At 34.6% G+C, this 20903-nt stretch overlaps 1 protein-coding gene across 1 annotated transcript in view; it reads right to left on the bottom strand.

Moving 5' to 3' along the window:
* LOC129271557 (mutS protein homolog 5-like) overlaps positions 1-18465 on the bottom strand; it is a 31005-nt gene extending 12540 nt beyond the window's left edge. Inside the window, exons 1-5 of the mRNA XM_064106998.1 lie at positions 18351-18465; positions 9729-9850; positions 2188-2326; positions 1197-1259; positions 709-780 (exon numbers count right to left, since the gene is read on the bottom strand). Of these exons, the coding sequence (XP_063963068.1) occupies positions 709-780; positions 1197-1244 (120 nt within the window). The 5' untranslated portion in view covers positions 1245-1259; positions 2188-2326; positions 9729-9850; positions 18351-18465. The remainder of the gene's footprint in view (positions 1-708; positions 781-1196; positions 1260-2187; positions 2327-9728; positions 9851-18350) is intronic.
* Positions 18466-20903: the final 2438 nt, after the last annotated feature.

Below are 20903 nucleotides of genomic sequence, written 5' to 3'. Positions count from 1 at the left end.
TACAAATATTTCAATTGAATTTTCAGATCCCATGCTTAATCATAATGGTCTATAGGCTGAAGTCCACTTTAATTTAGGATATGGTTCAATTCTGTGATATAAAACTATTGGAATCCGAAAAGGAAGGGAAAAAATACATTGCATATTTGATATGTCTACTGTGTTTTTTACCAATGCTTTGATGGTGAAAAAAAATCAACTGAGCACCAAATGTGCTGATAAACCCAACCTTTACTGTTACAGAGAATTTCCATAGTTAATAAATGCATGAATAAAATTTATTCAGACAAATAGTTTGTGACTTTTACTATTTCCATAAGTTACAGAAATTGTTGCATTCTGATTGGTTAAGAGAAAATTTGTCATTCAAAACCACTGATGTTGTGTTTCATGAAACACTCCCGAAGGTTTAAATTACACCAAAGGGAAGAAAACTGGGGGGTGTTTCACAAAGATATAGGTACCGGAATGAATTAGAGTTGCATTTGAATGATGATGCGTACATGATATGCAATGCACAATATCACTGATTAATACGCAGTAGTGTGAGTCCTCTTGGCATGATCTGACCAATGCGGGCATGCCTTTTATACCACATGCAACTAGGCATTATGTCTTTGTGAAACACCCCCCTGGTATTGTATCTGTACGACACCCTCCACTTACATAAAAAAAAAACCATTCCACAGAGAACATAATTCATCTTACCTTTTTGAAAATGGGTACATCAACCTTCTGCGCCCGGCATATCTCAGCTATATTGATGGCATTGTAGGCTGTCTGTAGGAGTAATAGAGATTAAAATTTATCTATTATTATAAGAACAAAATGAACAAAATCTGTAAATGTTTAAATAATAAAATCTTTACTTTATACAACATATTAACTTGTTGTAGAGTGAGTCTGCATATATGTGGACTGGGAGGGGTCTGTGGGAATAGAATGTTATAGCATTATCAGCCAGTCTTTAAAAGGTTAACCCATTGCCTACTAGAATAGATGATCCGTGTACAAAGCCAATGGGAAATACAGAATCCAAATATCAACAAGTAAATGTTGTTGCTAGTGAAATTAGCATTATTCTTATTACAATCATTGTGTATTATTGATAGCATGGATGATCATCAGAAGCATGTCTTTATAAAACTTTTGTTATCATACATAAAATCACCATGGTAACGTAAGATTTCCTTTACCTTATATAGGGATTGCCAGTCTGTCATGGAGGCTTGGGCTTGCTGCATCTGTTTGAAAATTCTCTGAAAGAAAAATAAACGTCAAGAAAATTTGAGTCCATCTATCCTTGACAACAACATTTTGCAATTATAAATTCAGTGATGTTTGGGTTTTCCAGATATAGCCAATCAGAACTCAATTCTTTGGATTCTTTTTGTCAGCAAGCAATTGAAGTACAATCCCCATTCCATTGGTAATCTTCTTTATTCATGTACTTTTGTAGGGGTTACCTTAAACCTGATGACTGAATATCAGGTAAAACAAAATTAGATTGCTACTTGGCTGGCACTTAAGTCACAACCCAAAAGTAAGGCCGATTGTTTTGTTCATTCTCTTCCAAATATGTATCAATTAAGGTTGAAAGAATGCAATAGCAATTAGGATAAGAACAATTCAAATACAAAATATTTAGCATGGACAGCAATCCTGGGGATAGGGGAATGTGTTCCCCCTTAGAATTTCATATTTTTGATGACAGCCTTTATTAGGGGAGGGTCGTCTCGTCCCCTCTAGAGGGACCAAAATCTTACAAAACCATCGTGCAATCCGTGCAGGATGTAAATTTACAGAGTAATAATAAATTACAAGAACATAAGAGTCATAAAAAACATTTTTGCAATGGATTAGGTTTTGAATGCACGGGCCCCTTAAAAGAATAAGGCAATAAAGGGGTTTTGTAAAAGATCATTAAATTGATATATGCAATATATTCAAAATATCATTGGTGGTTATGTAATCCCCAGGAAAAAAATTTGTTTGTCATAATCGGGGGGGGGGGGCTACTTTATGCAACCTACTGCCTAAATCTTTGATTTTGGATAAGCTTTATCATGGCAATGAATGGGGATTTTCCGGGGCTACTTATTTTTTTTTCCAGGGCTCTTCCGAGTATTTTGGGGGCGAATTTCCCCCTCCCCCTGATTTCCCTTGAAAACCCCTTCCTTTACTTACCGGAACATTTTTGATATTCTTGAGGCAATTCTGAAGTGATCCAGTGACCTCCGCATTCCTTGGATTCAAGAAGAAAGAAACCGCTTCCTGTCGCTTCAGAAGAAGGTCAAGATTTCGAGATGGACGCAAGAACCACAGTCTGGTAAAAGGTATGAATCAAGTTTTTGTAAAAAAAATAAAAATGTGAATGAGAGCAGTATGCATTTGTAAGTGAGAATCATCCCAATTACAATACTTGATTATTTTATTTGATTTTATTCATTCATAATATTCATTAGAATGAGAAGTTATAAAAAAAAACGAAATTTCATAAAAACTCAAATCAATAGAAACATCATAAACACAAACTAATTGCTTGATGGATCATTGTATTTATTAGCAGTGACATAAGATCAAAATGTATTGTTATCAAAACTTACAGATACATTAGAATTTCAACAACTCAAAGCTTCAATGAATCTACTCAACAAAATTCCAATCATCAAATTCAAACTTAAATATAAACAATGAAAATAAAAGGAAGTAAAAAATCAAACTTGATTAAGACAGACATTTCTGCATGGGGGTAATTGTTAATGGCATGGCATTGGCATTTGTTACATTGATAGAAAAATAATTAAAGTGAAATGAAGGAGATAAGATAAATTGATTGGACCATCCTCTGAAAACAAACAGTGCCACCTCTTGTTCCAAATATTACAGTCATGTACAACTGTTCTGAATTCTGCATCATGACAAAAAACTTAACATAATGTTCACTGCATAATTTTGATAAAAATGTATGTTATAAATATCCATTAAAACATTTAATACAAAATCTTATTTTGAACAATATCACCAAATAATGCCATATGCAGCCTCTTTAAAGGGATGGTCCGGGCTGAAAATATTTATATCTTAATACATAGAGTAGAATTCACTGAGCAAAATACTGAAAATTTCATCAAAATCGGATAACAAATAATAAAGTTATTGAAGTTTAAAGTTTAGCAATATTTTGTGGAAACAGTCGTCATGAATATTCATTAGGTGGGCTGATGATGTCACATCTCCCCTTTCCGTTTTCTTATGTTATTACATAAAATCATAATTTTTTCATTATTTCATACTTGTATGAATAATATGTCTCCTTATAATGAAATACGTTGCAGCAATAAATATTTAATGCAGTAAATCAGTTGTCAATCCAATTTTTCTAGTTCTTGGAGGTAAAAATTTGAATAAACCTAATTTCATATAATAAAATACAAAAGAACAAGTGGGGATGTGACATCATCAGCCCACCTAATGAATATTCATGACGACTGTTTTCACAAATTATTGCTAAACTTTAAAATTCAATAACTTTGTTATTTGTTATCCGATTTTGATGAAATTTTCAGTATTTTGCTCAGTGAATTCTACTCTATTTATTAAGCTATAACTACTTTTAGCCTGGACCATTCCTTTAATGTATATTGCACCACTCTCAGAAGTATTATTTTTGCAAAAGCATTAAAGAACAGGTATTTTCATGATATATGTTTATTGTTCTGCAATCAAATATGGTACCTAATAAATGATCAATAAATTGTCATGTAATAAGTATCATATTTTTTTCTTTTAATCTTACAGATGCATAAAACCTTTATTGGAGCACAATAAGAAAAAAAAATGGAAATAATGATCACCATCATACGTTAATTTTGAACTACCCCATCTATTGTCCAAAATAAAGCATGGAAATCTTTCTAAAATCAAACACATGTCTGAATACAAGTGTACAGATCACTAGTAATTATAAATCATCTTTAATGCACATTTTTTCTTCTCTTAAATACTTCATAAAAAACCTTCCTTTATTCTGGTTTCTAATCTTTGTTAGCATACAAAACATCACATTCATATATGACAGATTTTCCACTATTTTCACAAAGAAATCATAATAGGCCCTAGGACATACATTAATTCATATCCAAATTGAATCACATAAGCCAAGAAGTGTGATAAATTGAAATAATTTATTTTATACACTCTCAAATTATATCTGGATAAACTATTTCTTCCATTGGCAACATAACAATGTGGAGGAGCCGTTGTGTAGTGGTTCTGACTCTTGACTTGTAATCGGAGGGTCGTGTGTTCGAATCCTTACCACGGTCTGGCGTCCTTTGTCACGGCATTAATCCACACTTTGCCACTCTCGACCCAGGTGCTAAATGGGTACCTGGTAGGATGTGAAGGTCATCGTAGCTTGTCCAGTACTGTGAGCGTCTCACCGGCGACTGACTGGAATACTCCCCAGGGAGTGGAGGATGTGCACACATTGTGTGCGGGAATGACTGATTGAATCTGATGACTGGGGTAATAATATATCTGTAAAGCGCTTAGACATGTCGTTCTGATGTATTATGCGCTATATAAAAGCGGATTATTATTATTATTAACAATGGGTGGACTCAATTTTTTAGAGAACAAGGCCCTAGCTAAAAAAGAATGAAAATGAAAAAGCTTTTGACAACAAAAGTAGAGAACATCTAATATCAAATACACATAAAAGAAATGAATAAAAATAGGCCGCTGAATGACTGTTCGTTCTATATTATTTGAAGTGAAAAAACCATATGTAGACAAAACAAGATGTGCTGAAATTGAAATCGATTTCTAATTGACTGGGGTCTGGAGATTAAGGCTACAGACACTTAGGTAGGGGAGGAAGGGTAATTTTTGGCAGTATGAGCCATGATGGGGGATATCCACTCGCCCTTAGTCCCACTCATTAAAATCGAGGGAAGTACACTAATGAATGAAGCATGACTCATATCAAAGAGTCACTCTGAGTGTGTGAAGATGATGCGAGACGTACGTGACAAAGAATGGCAGGGAAGAAATCAAAGTGATTTGAGTCAGCCAAACTACTTGATTTGGCCTCCTAAACTATTAACCATCAAATTTTAATTCTTTACCCATAAACGCTATTCAATTCTTGATAGCAACATTGTTTTGAAAAGTTGTGCTTTCCTTGTGACTCCTTTATAGCTTTTTATCCATGTTTAAAAGGTTTCTTTTACAGGGCTTAAAGGGGAGTGAACTGTGTGTGGTTTCTCACCGACTATGTGTCGTGTAATTAGCTAGTATCATAATATACTTTTTGAGATAAATATTGATAATATAAAGAATTGACTGACAATTGATTTGAACAGAGAAACAGAAATGTTTTTGTGAGGAAAAGTACTTGTTTTGCCACTTGGTAACATAATTTTTGCAATGCAAATATATTGAGTAATTTATTCAAGTGGGACTATATTACAAGACTACATTACTCAGAATGATGCATTGTGGGCTAAACACCTGGGGTGGTATTCCTGTAACTCAGCAAGATAACAGCTTGCTAAAATTCTCTGAAATTGGATTTCTGAAAATTGTCTTATCTTTGTGAGGACATCTCCTATTTTATCTCTGACAAGTCCAATAATTTATCATCAACCTATCATTAAACTTTTCATATGCTTAGGTCAACTAATAGAATCTTTTCCTCTTAAAAATAATTCAGCGCATTGTTGGCCTGAGGCGCAATTACCCTTGTGCCCTTGACGCTTATGATGGTGCTGAAAATACACATGGCTATTCTCCCAGTCATAATTTCTTTGAAAACATCCATCATCTCGAATACAAATTTTTAATTGCTGAAAAGTCTACCAATCCGTCTCTGTAATGTCTTCAGAATGTTTCCTCTTGTAAAACAAGATGTTATTGCAGGATGCAGCAAGAAATTATTATTTTTGACCGACAATATCGCATGCGCCATAAAGTTACAATAGCCCCCTACCTCTTGTAAATTTTCTTTTTATTTTACAAGGAAGTTAACAGAACGCAAAAGATAAGAGAATTTTCAGAATACCCTTTATCTCGATATGTTATCTTGCGCACAGATATATATATATGCGCTGTTATTAACTCTACGCATCATAGCTCTGACATCAGAAGTGCTCAGTGAAAGTTACAAGAAAATTTACAAGAAAAGATACAAGAATTTTCAGAATACAGATTTTATTGTTTGAACTTTGAAGATCTAAGAATATGGCACCTGGCCAGATTTCAGTAGTTGAGGACCTGAGGTGGGGCTATGAAGACTGCTGGTGTTTATGTCCTTAAAGGAGAATGAAACTCTTGGAGCAAGTTAGCTTTTGTGAAAGCAGAAAAATCAAAGAATAAGATCAACAAAAGTTTGAGTAAAATAGGACTAGCAATAGAAGAGTTATGAGCATTTGAATGTCGAGATCACTAATGCTATGGAGATCCTCCCATTGGCAATGCGACCAAGATCTATGATGTCACAGATGAACAACTCTCCCCTTTTGGACACTGAAAATATACCCCAAAACATCTCTTTTTGCTCATTCTAATCATATGACAAACGATTCATCAATGATATAATGTTGTGAAACCTCTGTACTTGTCCTCTCATAAAGAGAACACCTCACATTGTGATAGACTCTGTAAAAGTGAGAATATAAGTGAAATAAGTACTAAAGTAATGAGGGAGTTGTACGTGTGTGACATCACAGATCTTGGTTGCATTGCCAATTGGAGGATCTATATGGCATTAGTGATCTCAATATTCAAATGCTCGTAACTTTCTTATTATTCATTCAATCTTCCTCAAACTTTCAACAATATGTTTCTTTGATTTTTCTCTTTGATATGGATTCAGCTGGTTTCAAGGGTTTCATTCTCCTTTAAAACCATTGAAGACCATTGCCTTTGATGACCTATTGATTGGCCTCTCTCTCATAGTGTGGGCGTGTCGTGGTCGAGTGGTTCTCACTCTCGCCTTTCAAACAGAGGGTCATGGGTTTGAATCCTAGCCACGGCTTGTTTTCCTTCAGCAAGAGATTTATCCACACTGTGCTGTACTCGACCCAGGTGAGGTGAATGGGTACCCAGCATTAATTCCTTGAATGCACGAGCGCTGAAAGGCAGCTCGAGCTTAAGCCGGGGTAATAATAATAATTAAAATGCACCTCGGAATAGATTGTTTTTTGATAGATGGCACAATATAAATGCCAATTATTATTATTATTGGGCTTTGTTTACCCCCTTTTTTACTTGTCTGTTATGATATAATATAGGAACAAGCTCTATGTAATAGTGGCTCTGCCCTTAAAATACTATTTTTTTAAATGAAAGTCTGCTCTCAACTTGTTTTGATCTTCATTTTATTCCATGGTATGAAATGGTCCTGTCTTGCTTTGCACACGGCTGATAATTCAGACAATAGCCTTGACGTCAGACCAATGTTCTGACCCAACTTAAATTAATGCCATGCTCCCATGAAAAGTTTTCTGGCAAAACCGTCATTTCTTTAAATGAAGGTCTGCTTTCAATTTTTTTTATTTCACCTTTTCCCTCTTCCTTTTGCTTTTTAATTCTTATTTACTGGGAAAAGAGTAATATAGTGTTCTCGTTTGAATATCTGCCAAGCTGTTAGAGCAGTGATATTGGACAACTGGTTTTGATGAAAATAGGTTGCCAATATGTCTCAGTGGAAAACCAGAAGCAGTATTGATTTCATAATAAATAAATTGAAAATACCATATCCTCATTAAACTAATCAACCCGGCATGAGATAAGAAGCGAAAATTATCTATCACATGCAATGCTTGTTTTAAAAAATTGTACAATGAAAACAAATTTTAACAATCTATGAATAAAAGTATACATGCAGTAACAAGTGGAGAAAGATAAATCTTTGCAAACAACCCCCTTTACATACTCAAATCTATGATTGGTATCCTTTGGCAAAGATTTTGGCCTGTATTCTGAAGTATGGTTTAAGTGAGACCACGGTCTAAATCTGTGCTAAAATTATGGGGAGCCAAAAACTTAAAAATTCTGTTTACATTGTATATTTCTTATGTTTACTGTTTTGATTCCATTTGCTTTCATAATGAAGAAATATACTTCAGTTATCATTCCCAGCAGTTATGAATAATTTGAGTGTCATGTGAGTTAATAAATTGAACCTGTACAAGATTTATCTCCCAATTGGCTCTCCATAGTTAAACCACAACTTTAAACCAGGGTTTAATTTAAAACCGAGTTCAGAATACAGGTCTTTGACTTTACATTGTGAAGAAAGAAAATACAAATAATCATTAAAAAATTAAATGAACACCTTAAAGTCAACAATTCAAGAAAACAGCACAAAAGATGTAAAAAGGAATTTCAATTGCAAATGATGAAGCAAATAAAACAATTATTCATGACAATGAAATAGAGAACAAAAGGATAAATAGACTGGAGAGAATTTCAAAGAAATTACAAAAGGAATGTAATAATCTTGTCATCATATTTTGAAAAATAAAAGATCAATTGATAAAAAACAAATATATTTACAAACTTATTAATAATAAAAAGTAAAGTGAAATTGAAATTTAAAAAAATCAAACCTTTTTTTTACCTCATTAGCCTACGCCCAATGACTGATCTTGTTCTGTTCAAGACCCCTAAACATCACATAAATCACTGGTGTAATTAGTAAATTATTAAATTGATAAATTGCAAGGAATTCTTCAAATTATTGTTTCAATTTACAAAAATTTGTTTATTTTCCCAGTTGAAACACAGAGAAAGGGATAGCATAAATCAGTAAGAAGATAACAAATATAAAAAAACATAATCAGTGACATATCCTTAAAAGAAAAATCTTTTCTTTTACAGTCTTTTTAACACATTTGATATCTGAGCCATTTTTCCAGCAGCTTCTGTAGGACTCCTGCTAACAATCATTTTTTTTTGTAATCATGCAACGTGAACATGGGAAAACTGCTACTGTGATTGGCACCACTTTCTTTAAAACTATTTATAAATCCTTTATCATTATTATGGAGATAAATGTAATGATCGCACTGGCAAATCCAGGGGGCTCACCCAGCTCATGCCCCCCCCCCCCCCCTTGGGAGAGCTATAATCAAAATTTTTAATTTAAATATGTAGTTCTTACACAAATGTGCTCCCCCCTTTGAAAGTCACAGCATATATTTTTAACGGGAACATGTCCTTTATACACAAGTGAGATCCTGTTTTTTGTTTGTTTTTTTTGCTTGTCAAATTTTACATGAACGAAATGACCTTAAATTTTAGGTGATTAGCTCTTTTTTTTTTCTTTTTTTTTGCTCGTCAAATTTTCCTTTGGAAAATGTGCCCCCCCCCCTTTGGAAAATCCTGGATCCACCCCTGAGTGATTGTACATTAAATGTTGAAGGAAAGGTTGGTGGAAGTAAAGAAAAAATATGGAATGAATACATGAGGTCAACAAGGTAAAAACCTACAAATCAGATACTAAATCTGGTGGGTGTTTCATAAAGCTGTTCGTAAGTTAAGAGCGACTGGTGATCTTTTCTTACGCGCAAAATAATCACCAACATATAATGGTGAACATCATTTACCATAAGAAAGGATCACCAGTCGTTCTTAAAGTCGCTCTTAACTTACGAACGGCTTTATAAAACGGGCCCCCGATACTAAAGATATTAAATATGAAATAGGGTGAAACCTACCAAATAGACTTAGTCCCTCTTTGGAGCCGCTTCCACCTGATTTATAGACGGATGGATGACTCTCCTTCTGGAAGATCTGGAGACTGCTGTAGGTATTCATATCAATGCTTACCATATCAGACCTAAGAGAGATTCCAGGGGGGGGGTGAGATGGGTGGATATGATAAGAATTAAAAAGGAGAGGGGGGTTGGTGGAGAGAAAAACAATGGGATGGGAGTGAAGGAAAATATTAAAATAATGAGAGAAAAATAAAGAAACAACAAGGGGGGTAGGAAGAAACAGAAATGGTGAAATGGGTGAAATAAAGGTGGGAAAAGAATATTGAATATCAAAGTGATTAGAGGAAGATAGAAAGAATGCAGGAAATAGAAAAAAGAATCAAAGAATTGAAGAAAAATAGAAACGAATAGAAACATGTGAAAGTGAGATGAGACCAAATTGGGAAGGATGGGATGTAAGGGTATCAAATAAAGAAGTGATAAAAAAATAATTGTTAAAAATTAAGGTTACTATTATGAAGAAAAATGTTCAATTCATATATTTTCCAAGTAGCGTGCAACTTGATATTTTGCCACTTCACACACCTCATATATTTACTCTTCATATCAAACCAATCCCAAGAGGGATGGATCTCCCCCCCCCTTTCAAAGTGAGGAAAGAGTAACAAGTGAGATCATTATGATTACAGAAATAACAAGAGAGAGGGGATGAAACAAATTCTGACATAAAATACAGAGTAACTATCTCAATCTGTTGACAAGTTGACAATATATTTAAGAAAGTCCACAAAAGATGCTATAAAAAACAGCGCAAAGTGATGAGATGTCTTTTGCTCTGATGCACAAGGGGATAAGTGTCAGGTCTAGCGGAGAGTTAACTCCTTTTGACATTGACTTTAGGATATATATTTGGCAGAAGGGTTCTCCAATCTCAGTGGGGACTTCCCTTCATATTTTAGTGATGATGATGAATGGCAGTTAGGAAATGACCCATAACATTGGGTCCTCTCCTCTCTCTCCAGCCTGTCAACCCCTCGTCCATCCCTTCCAGAGATGGGGTTTTCTTTTCCATGATTTTAGTTATGGTATCAATGACAACTGATGGGTGGGTGGTCGTGGGAGAGGATGGACAGAAGGATTGAAGGGAAAAGATAGGGGAAAGAAGCAGGGATTTTTGGTAGGAGATGAGTTGTGGGGATGAAAGTGAAGAGAGATCAAGAGAAAGAGTGTGGGGGAAAGTGTAGAAAGGAGAGAGGGAGACTAAGAGGAAGGGAAATATGTTAACACGGAAGATGAAATGTTACAAGAGATATAGAAAGAGAAATTAAGAGAAACAGGGAAGAACACAAAGGAACAAAGAAAGGCACAGGGAATGAGTGGAAAGGGGCAAAATGAAAGAAGAACAGAGAGAGAGAGAGAAAGAAAGATGGAAAAAGAAAGAAAGAAAGAAAGAAAGAAAGAAAGGAAAGAAAGAAAGAAAAACATTGGAATGAAAGATCAATGAGAGGGGAAATTAACAAATGTCAAACAATTAATATATACTGTCTCAAAGTGCTCTTCAAATTTATTACAAAATCTATTTTAAGCACCTGCTTATTATTGTCAAACTCAAGATCATCCCCAGTTATCGACATTGCAAATATTTGAATTTTCATTGCCATTGTAGTATCTTCAGAAAAGATATCTTCACTTATGGGAAAAGATCATAAAATGCTTGCAAAAGAAAATTGAATTACTTCTGCACCAAGATATCATAAATCCTATCTCATTGTTATTGTATTTTTTTTAGCTTAATGACTACAATAAATGTCAGAGAATGATTGATGATTAGAGAAGTTTTGAATGAGAGAGATGATTATTATAGAAAAGTTATAATTCAAATGAAGAGATGACAAGATGAGAAAAGCTTATGTACAAGTGTAAAAAAGATAGACCGAACAGAAAGATAGATTTATATATGACCTAAGATTTTATTTTTTTCATTGAAACTTTTAATTGTTCATATTTGTGTAATTAAATATATATGTTTGTATCAAACTGAACAGGATACTAAAAAAAAAGGGTTGCAATAAATAAATATATAAATAAATGAATGAATGAATGAATAAATAGATAAATAAATAAGTAAATAAATAGATAAATAAATAAATAGATAAATAAATAGATAGATAAATAAATAAAATAGATAAATGAATAAATAAATAAATAAACAAACAAACAAACAAATAAATAAGTGAATGAACAAATAAATAAAATAAATATGTAAAAGATACTGTATATCAGGGAGGGGGTCAAAGAAATAAAAGATATACTGTATCAGGGAAAGGGGGTCAAAAAATAGGAGAAGCAAGAGATGAACATAATGAGAGAGACAGAAAGAAAGATATACAGGGAAAGTACACACTGGATGGAGTTAGCCAAGCTGCCAGAACATCCCAACGGGGCTTCCCTCTCCTCCGTGCGATGAGTGACAACGCGGAAATGATTTATAACGGATTCCTACGCATCTCACACGAAACAAGCGACCCTTTACTACCAAGAAGAAGAAAAGAAGGGGAGAAAAAACTAGCACAAATTTCTGAATGAAATTACCGATATTAATCTCCTCCACACGCTATGTTCTTTCCTCTTGGCTTAGAGTTTGCAGCGACTTAACCAGAATTAAATAGCCTCTATTCCACCCTGCCCCCTTTTCACTGTCATTCGTTGAGTCACGCTATCAAACATTAAAGTTCATAACCTTAGACTTAGACACATCCTTTGAGAGTTGGGAGGTAAGATGAACTCATAAGCAATGGATATCCACAAGAAAACTTTCTTGCATAAACTGGATGAATATAAATATACTTTAAACTATTAGATTATATATAAACTCTCTTTTTTAGGGTAGCCTTTTTGTTATGCATTTTAGATAATTTCATATATTAAAATCTCATTTTGAATAGTCTCCTTTTCATTGTTTATCTCTGCCTATTCTTATTTCTGATATACCTACCTTTTATGTACCAATCTCTTTTCCCCATACAATGTACTACATATATTGCTATTGTCTTAGATTTTAAAAATTTTACTTTAAAACAAATTCATGAAATTACATTACATTACCTTTAAAATCTTTTATGTTGTATGTAAGTTGTCTTTGAAGAGCTTGTTTTAGTAGCATTATGAAATAAAGATGGCTGAAAGAAATGCAATTCAGCGTCTGGCTGCTGATTAGATTAATTCATTCCAGCTCAGATGGGCAGGTCATGTCCACAGAATGGCCAATGAGCGGTGAGCTGATGGCAGGCAAGCGCTCTCATGGGAGTCAGAGGATGCGCTTTTAAGACTCTTTAAAAGTTTCTCGAAGTGCTGTGACATAAACCCTGACATCTGGGAGGAATCAGCTGAAGACAGGTCTGCCTGGCACACCATGGTTAGGGTTGGTGTATCAGGCTAAGAGTCAAGGCTTGTGGACAAGCAAGAACAAATACGCCAGTGTCGAAAAGACAGAGCAAGCACCATCGCTGTGCCTGCCCCACTGCCGCCTTTTGCTTACCCACACTGCAACCGACTTTTTGGTTTATTTTAGCCATCTTCAAACCCACAGGATTTTTTTTTTTTAATCATCAGATTCACAATAATGAAAACCATTAATTTATGTCTCTTTTTTGTCTATTGAATTGCAGAGCACCTTTGTAAAATTTTACAAAAATGAACAGGCCAGCCAACCTACAAATGATTTAAACAAAACAAATTAAATATATAATCCAGTTTATGTTTGAAATAAAATGATATTGACACCCAACGCAAACTAGGGAATCATTAGGCCTACATAGTCAACCAAACTTGAAAAAATGCAGTTTTCTAGCTCTTACTGATCATCTACAATGATATAGTTCATAGTTCCATTCTCTTCAAAAAGGCTACAAACCCGAGGGGGCCACTTACATTGACGAGTGGATACCATGCACGACCAAAAAAACACGTAAAAAGGATGTCTCTTTTTAAGATAGGGCACATTACCTACGTAACGTAATAAGGGTGTCAAAAACACTAAAATAATGAAAAAAGGGTATCTATTTTGCTAGGAAAGCTACGTGTTTAGGGACAAATTTGCGAGGGTATAAAAAAGACTAAAATGTTTTATAAAGGATGTACTTTTTGCCCCAACAGCTAGTCAACACTATACGTGTTTCGAGTCCGATTTGCACGAGGTGTTGGAGGTGGGGCCGTACTAAACCCAATGATGTACATGTACATGTAGGTAAAGGTAAAACCGACGTCCGTTACATATAACAATTAAAATATTGCTGTACTTGTTTAGGGGTTCAATTCAGGGAATACTTGCCAAAGGTATCGTTTTGTTTCCAAACTTGTTAAGGGTAGGGTTTCACATGCCAATACTTGTTAAGGGGTGCATTTTCAGAATATGGAAAATACTTGTTTAGGGTGGTTTTAAAGACCTCATGGTTGTGCATGGTATCCACTCGTCAATGGAAGTGCCCCCCCCCCCCCCCCCCCGGGGCTACAAAGCAGTGTTAAAAGCTAGAATGAAGCAAAAACAGGGACATAGCAGTAATCGTCTCACTGGAATACTGAGTTTTATGATAATTTTTATTTCAATAAAGTCAATCATCAGAATATTTATTGTTGAATTACTTGGGATCATTTCCACTGTTTCTGTAAGCATGGTGAATAAGATATGACTTTTAAACAAAGCTAAAACATGGAATATGATGACATGCAGCAAGCATTAAAAATAAAACCTCTCATTTTATAAAAGTATAATTCACCATCTACCCAAGATACAGAGAAGACCGAGAGCCATAAGTTTGGGGGCATTTCACGAAAAGTTTTGGCAATGATTTTCACTGACTAACTTGCTCTCAGCCAATAAGACGCAAGGATTTGTAGTAGCTTGTAACAATATCCAGTGAAAATCACTGATTACCCGTTTCATGAAGTACTCCCCTAATGTCACTTTGACAGGTGGAAAGAAACCTATGGTAACATGTATCCGGGCATGTATCCTATAATATGATGTTATCAAGACATAAAATTGATAGTTTGATCTCAAATGTCTCCCTCTGAATTGAAGAATCAGATCTAATAGAGTGATGGGGATTAAAACAAGAAACAAAAGTTTGAGAAAGAATGATGTCCCCAGATGTTATATGTATCCTGGTAGGAAGGTAAAGGTTAGATGTATATAATTACAGGATAGGTGGTCATGGATGACACGCCAACCAGTCTTTACATGTGAACATGATGAACTAATCAGTGTGAATTCAGACTGAATGAAAGGATAAACGGGATAAAAAAAACAATTTTCTCACCTCAGTGAAATAAAATAAATGTTTATGACCATTACGACAGCTGAAGATAACAAAATAAAAGAATACCACCCTTTGTGGGGGTAGAAATGAGGAGGAGAGAGCACTGATACTAAATGGAAGAAAATAGAGGTGAAAAAAATATGGAAGAGTAAGAATAGAGAAGAGAGAATATGATAGAAATGGTAGTTTAGGAGAGGTTGAAAAGGGTAATGTAAAAGAGTACAAAATGGAATCTTGTGAAGAATAAGAGAAAGAGATATAGGGTAAGAGGAAGAGAGACATGCAGACTTCTCTTTCTTGTCCCCCTCCCCCCTTCCTCCTCATATTTCTTCTTCTCCTCCCTCCTCCTCCTCCTAGTTCGTCTTGATCCCCTCCTCCTTCACCTTCTTCTTCTCCTCCGTCTCCTCTCCCTCTTTCTAATTCTCATCTTCCTCCTAATTCTACTACAAAATCTACTACTTCTACCACATTAATTTGCTGTTGTTATTGTTGATGTTGCCATCACATCTATTTATGTCCATATGATTATAATGAAAATTTCATGGACGTCCCTGACTCACTAGTTCCTATAGAACTGGAAGGAAACTTTGTTGGTGGTCAAGAATGATGCGGAAGTTCTGCGAGTCAGAAATAACTTTCTACTCTGGGATTTCGACCAAAAAAAAGAAGACAGATTTTGAAAGATGACAGGATGATGAACTGTCATAAACTGCATGTCACAATGCTCTAGAGATAATTAGAAACAATCCTTGCTCTAAAAACAGTTGAACTTGGTGGAATAAGTAAATAGCACGCAACCATCTGATCATCACCAGATTTTATTCTTCATTTTTATATATTTCTATAGCTCTAAACTGCAATGCATCCTTTTCAATACATCCTCTTTATCAATTTGTCACCCTGTTTCATTCTCTCACAAAGCTCAATGCATATATCACTTAATTATTTGTGATCAAACGCAACTCAAATATAATCCAATGGTTCCAACCTGATAATAAAATCAAATGTGGATATTTAGATCATTTGCTTGATTATTCAAGATTTTAGTGCATTTCTGATTTGATTATAAAACTTTATGAAAAATCTGAAATTTGTAAAATAATGCCATGAGAACTACTCTTTCTGAAAACTTAGAAAAACTTTAAAATGGCAAGTAATAATTACACTTTGTTTGCTATAATTTAATTTATTCAAGTAAAACAAATTGACTGTAAAATGCTTTCAAGACTTAAGTTCATTTATGACCAGGGGGCCATTTCATAAAGCTGTTCGTAAGTTAAGAGCGACTTTAAGAAGAACTGGTGAACCATTCTTACATGCTAAACCATCGCCAATGGAGTATACCATTTACCACAAGAAAGGATCACCAGTCGTTCTTAAAGTCGCTCTTATCCTACGAACAGCTTTATGAAACACCCACTAGATAGTACAAGTACAAAAATAAAATACTAAATATTTAGGATTCAAATTCCAAATGTTTGTAACACAAGTGACTCCAAGTATGAATATGGATTAGCATTACAAAGTGAATCTATTTCACTCGACTATGTTGAGGTTGAGTAGTTCAAGGCTTTTTGAAAATTGGAAGTTGCAAAAAAATAAAAACATTGAATAGTTATCAATTTCAGGAGTTGGTTTTGACTCAATTTCCTAAATATTGGGGTTCAAAATGAAGGAAACAATGGTTGTGAAATTAATTCTCCATTAATTCATTACTCCCATATTTGCTCTTCAACTCTATTTCAACTTATCTTTAAAAGTGCATGTGACCCCCCCCCCCTTGTTTCCCATTCCACCATTTCTCTGTATTTACTATCTTTCTTAGTCATGGCTTATTTCCATAATTTTTATCTATATATATGTGTTAATGTATACAGTTCCATAGATCACTGAAAGTTTACCCAAAACAGGTAAATTTTCATGATTGATTTAATTAAAAAGCATGTTTTTTCATGTTACATCATATCACATTATCATGATTACAGTAGCTGTACCAGTTGTGCTGCTATGTTTGTTGAGATTCGGAGAGGTTTCATGAAGCACCTTACTAGTGATTTCCAGACAAATTTGCTTTCAGCCAATCAGATAAAGGCTTTTTGGTAGCTTATAACAGTTGTTAGTAAATATCACAGGCAAAAGCTTCATGAAATACCCCCATCATGGCTATGGCAGATGTTACAGCATAACCTTAAATAGTCAATGAATATTTGATAAATTCTATCACTGGGTTTGGAAACCCTGTTTCACATTTTTTTAATGAAGGCAGGTTAAAAAAGATTGAATTTCAGAAATATGACAATGGGGCAAACTCATTGTCTGAAAGAATGAAGTCTAAAAAAATTCCTGTAGAGAGCTCTTTCTAGCAAAGAGAAGGTTGCTACTTCACTTAGGTCAGAACTCTTAAATCAAGCTTTTTCTATGCTGTTCTTAGAATTGAAAATTTCAAGTTACAAGATTTTTACAGCCCAGTGACCAGGGCCTGTATTCTGATGTCCAGTTTTAATTAGTCCATGGTCTAACTTCTGTGCTGAGACTTTGGAAAGCTGAAAATAACGTTTACAATTAGTTTGCATTGTATGTTTCCTATGCTCACGATGTTCTTTCTTCATGCTTTGAGGGTGAGGAAAGCTATCAAAATAATCATTCACAGACAGTTATGAATGATTTGAGTGTCAAAAGTGCTGAAAGATTGCATAAAAGTTACTATTATGGTAATGTTGCCAGCCCACTAGCGTACCTACGGGGGGGCACTCTGCCCCCCCTGACGAGATTTTGAAGACCTTTTTTTTTTTTTTTTTTTTTTTTTTTTTTTGCTTGTCAAATTTTTTCTGGTACGAAAAATTATTTTGTATTGATGACCCCTTTTTTTTTTTTTTTTTTTTATTAATTTTTTTTTTTGCTTGTCAAATTTTTTCTGGTACGAAAATCTTTATTTTGTATTGATGACCCCTTTTTTTTTTTTTTTTTTTTTTTTTTTTTTTTTTGCTTGTCAAATTTTTGGGCGGCCAATTTTGCCCCCCCTGTGAAAAATCCTAGGTACGCCACTGTGCCAGCCAATGGTAACTACCATATGGTAACGCCGATCAACAGCCAATCACAATCAAGGATTCCATGCAAGTTACAATTGGATGGAAAGTTACCATAATGGTAACTTTTATGCAACGGAGCCCTGGACTCTCGAAGATTTGTGTCAAAATTGGCTTTCCATAGTTAAACCACAAGTTTAGATCAAAGGTAAAATTAAACCCAAGTTCAGAATACGAGCCAGTATGTTATCATCATTAATCTCTCTTTTGAAACTTACAGTGAGAATGATTTGATGTTGAGAACTGGACTATTCACACCAGATTGTTCCAACTCCACGCCGATCCTCTTCTTCTCCAGGAATTTAAGAAGTCCTCCTGTAGCACGGATCTACAAAGATAATAAAATGAGGGATGATAAGAAAAGAGATTACTTTAATTAACCTCCAAATCAATGTTTGAAGTCCACATTAAAATTTGTTATCACTACTATTTTTTGACATCGTACTAAGTCAAATTATGAATGTGAAAAAAAACTTATATTCCTTTAAATCAAGGAGTACCTTTGAATAAAGTGAATGAACCACATTGATTTCATTCATCTTTGATACAATCCTTGAAATCAATAGGCAATGACACAGGTGAGGTAAATGATTACTGGCAGGAAGGAATTCCTCAAAAGGCAGTGAGTACCAAAATCAGTAGCCTTGCTTTGCCTTGACTCCAGCTTCGGCTCCTAACAAGGTGGAAATGTGCGCAATATAAATAATCTATTCAATAATGATTATTTCCAATCTAAGTAATATTAGTACGTGAAAAACAAGCTGGTAGTGTTCATATGGTATCATTACATTTACTTTTCATAACTGATTAATATGACTTACATTAATTAACTTGTTTTAACACCACATTCCCTATTACATCCCGACACCCTACACAAAATGGTAGGATCTTGTTTGGAAGGAAAGGGAATAACCAGCATAAAATCATTAATTCTCCTGTCCTTGCTTCGAACAGGTTGACAAGCCGCCAGTAATTCTTGGCAAGTCACGCAAAATTAGATGTATCCTTGTTCGGCACGATGGAAACCACAGGGCGCTAATCGCTCGACGGGATCTATCGAGAGACCTCATCCTTTTACGAACTAAAACGAACGTCAGTCGACGGGATATCATCTATACGCAGGGATGAATCAATAGGATTGCACTGTCAATCAGACTATAAATTGCTTACCAACTTTACAGATTTTTGCTTGTTTTTTCTGCATTTTGTAATTAAATCAATTATTCTTCACTTTCACCTTGGAAATTTGCAGACAATGATGTCAGATTTTTTCTACCGCTTAATTTTTGGTATGTCTTAGTCATATCAGATACAAGAAATCTTCTAGAGTATACAAAATATAAAGATAAATTATCAATTAATTAGTAATTTTTATGAACAAGAGCAAAAGAAACATTTAAGGTCAGATACTTCAAGTGCATTGCCTGATAAATTTGTGCCTAATTGATGGTTGCACAAATTTGAGGGCATATGGCTCTCCTTTAAAAAATACAGCCTACTCCACCTATTTTTTTTTCTGGGGGGCGAGATACTATTTAATCACTGTTTTAAGGTATGTGGTTTGATTATAAGCTTCCAAATGGAACACTTAAAAAGTTATTTTAAAAAGTACAATAATGTGTATTCAAATCTTGATTTCATTGCACATAGCTGCCTTTTCTTCTTTATAATTACATGTACTTTTTGCACTCAACATTTACACTCAGTCCTTTTGTGTTTACATACCATCAGCTCTTCTTTCTTCACCAACCCCACCATTCTCTCTCTCTCTCTCTCTCTCTCCTTTTGCCTCTCTTTATATCTGTTCATCACTCTCTCTCTGTCTTTCTCTCTCTCTCTCATTTTCTCTATATATATATCTATTCACCCTCTCTCTCTCCATCTATCCCCATCTCTCTCTCTCCTCCCATCCATTACTTCATTGCCTCTCTCTCCTGCTTCTTCCAATTTCATCTATCTCCATTCAATCTTAGCAGCGACAAAGGAAGAGGAAAATCAGATCTTCCTCTTTTAATCTCTTCTGTCTTAGTGAGACCAGCTGCTCACAGTTCCCAAGACCGAGTGCTTTGCCAAAAAAAGTTTTACAAACCTACTCCTTTTCCGCGGCCAATGCCGACATTTGCGTGTTATCTCCAATTAGATTGTGACATCTTACGGCAGAGAACTTGATCGAATAGTCAATATTAATTGAATGAATATGCTTCTTCCCTGGTCCCCTTAGGAATATTTCTATCTCCCATGCATCATTTGGATTGTTTTTGAGTTTTTCTTTTTCTTTTTTGCATGTTGTTACTTCCCTACTGCCTTGTCTTCTGTATCATGTCTCTCACATCAGGACACCACAAATGCAAAGTGAAACCTGATTGGTCCAAAATAACCCTTTGTCACAACCTGGGCATGCACCAATAGTTTTGATTGGCTGCTTGGCTGATACCTCTTTGCTATATCATTTGCATAAATTCATGGTGTAGACCACGATTCTTTGGCATCTCTTATGAGTTTATTATATCTGTAGATAATTGCTTGAATTACATTTTAATAGGGGGTTGCATGTGGGTGCTTTGAATAACAATTTCTGAAAGTATAAGACAGAAAAGCTTTAATAGATATCATCTTTATTTCTTCATTCTTATATAACTTATCTCAAGCACAATAGGATACTAGATTAAAAAGTTAACCCCTAAATTTAAAATCACTTTCCTAGTGTTGACTGCATATAAAACATAGAGATCTTATTCAATTTTATCCTTTTCTCTCTCCATGATGACATT

This window comes from Lytechinus pictus, chromosome 11, assembly GCF_037042905.1.
Source record: "Lytechinus pictus isolate F3 Inbred chromosome 11, Lp3.0, whole genome shotgun sequence".
NCBI lineage: Eukaryota > Metazoa > Echinodermata > Echinoidea > Temnopleuroida > Toxopneustidae > Lytechinus > Lytechinus pictus.
The sequence above is the reverse complement of the archived record's forward strand: the minus strand, read 5'-3'. Positions and strand labels throughout refer to the sequence as shown.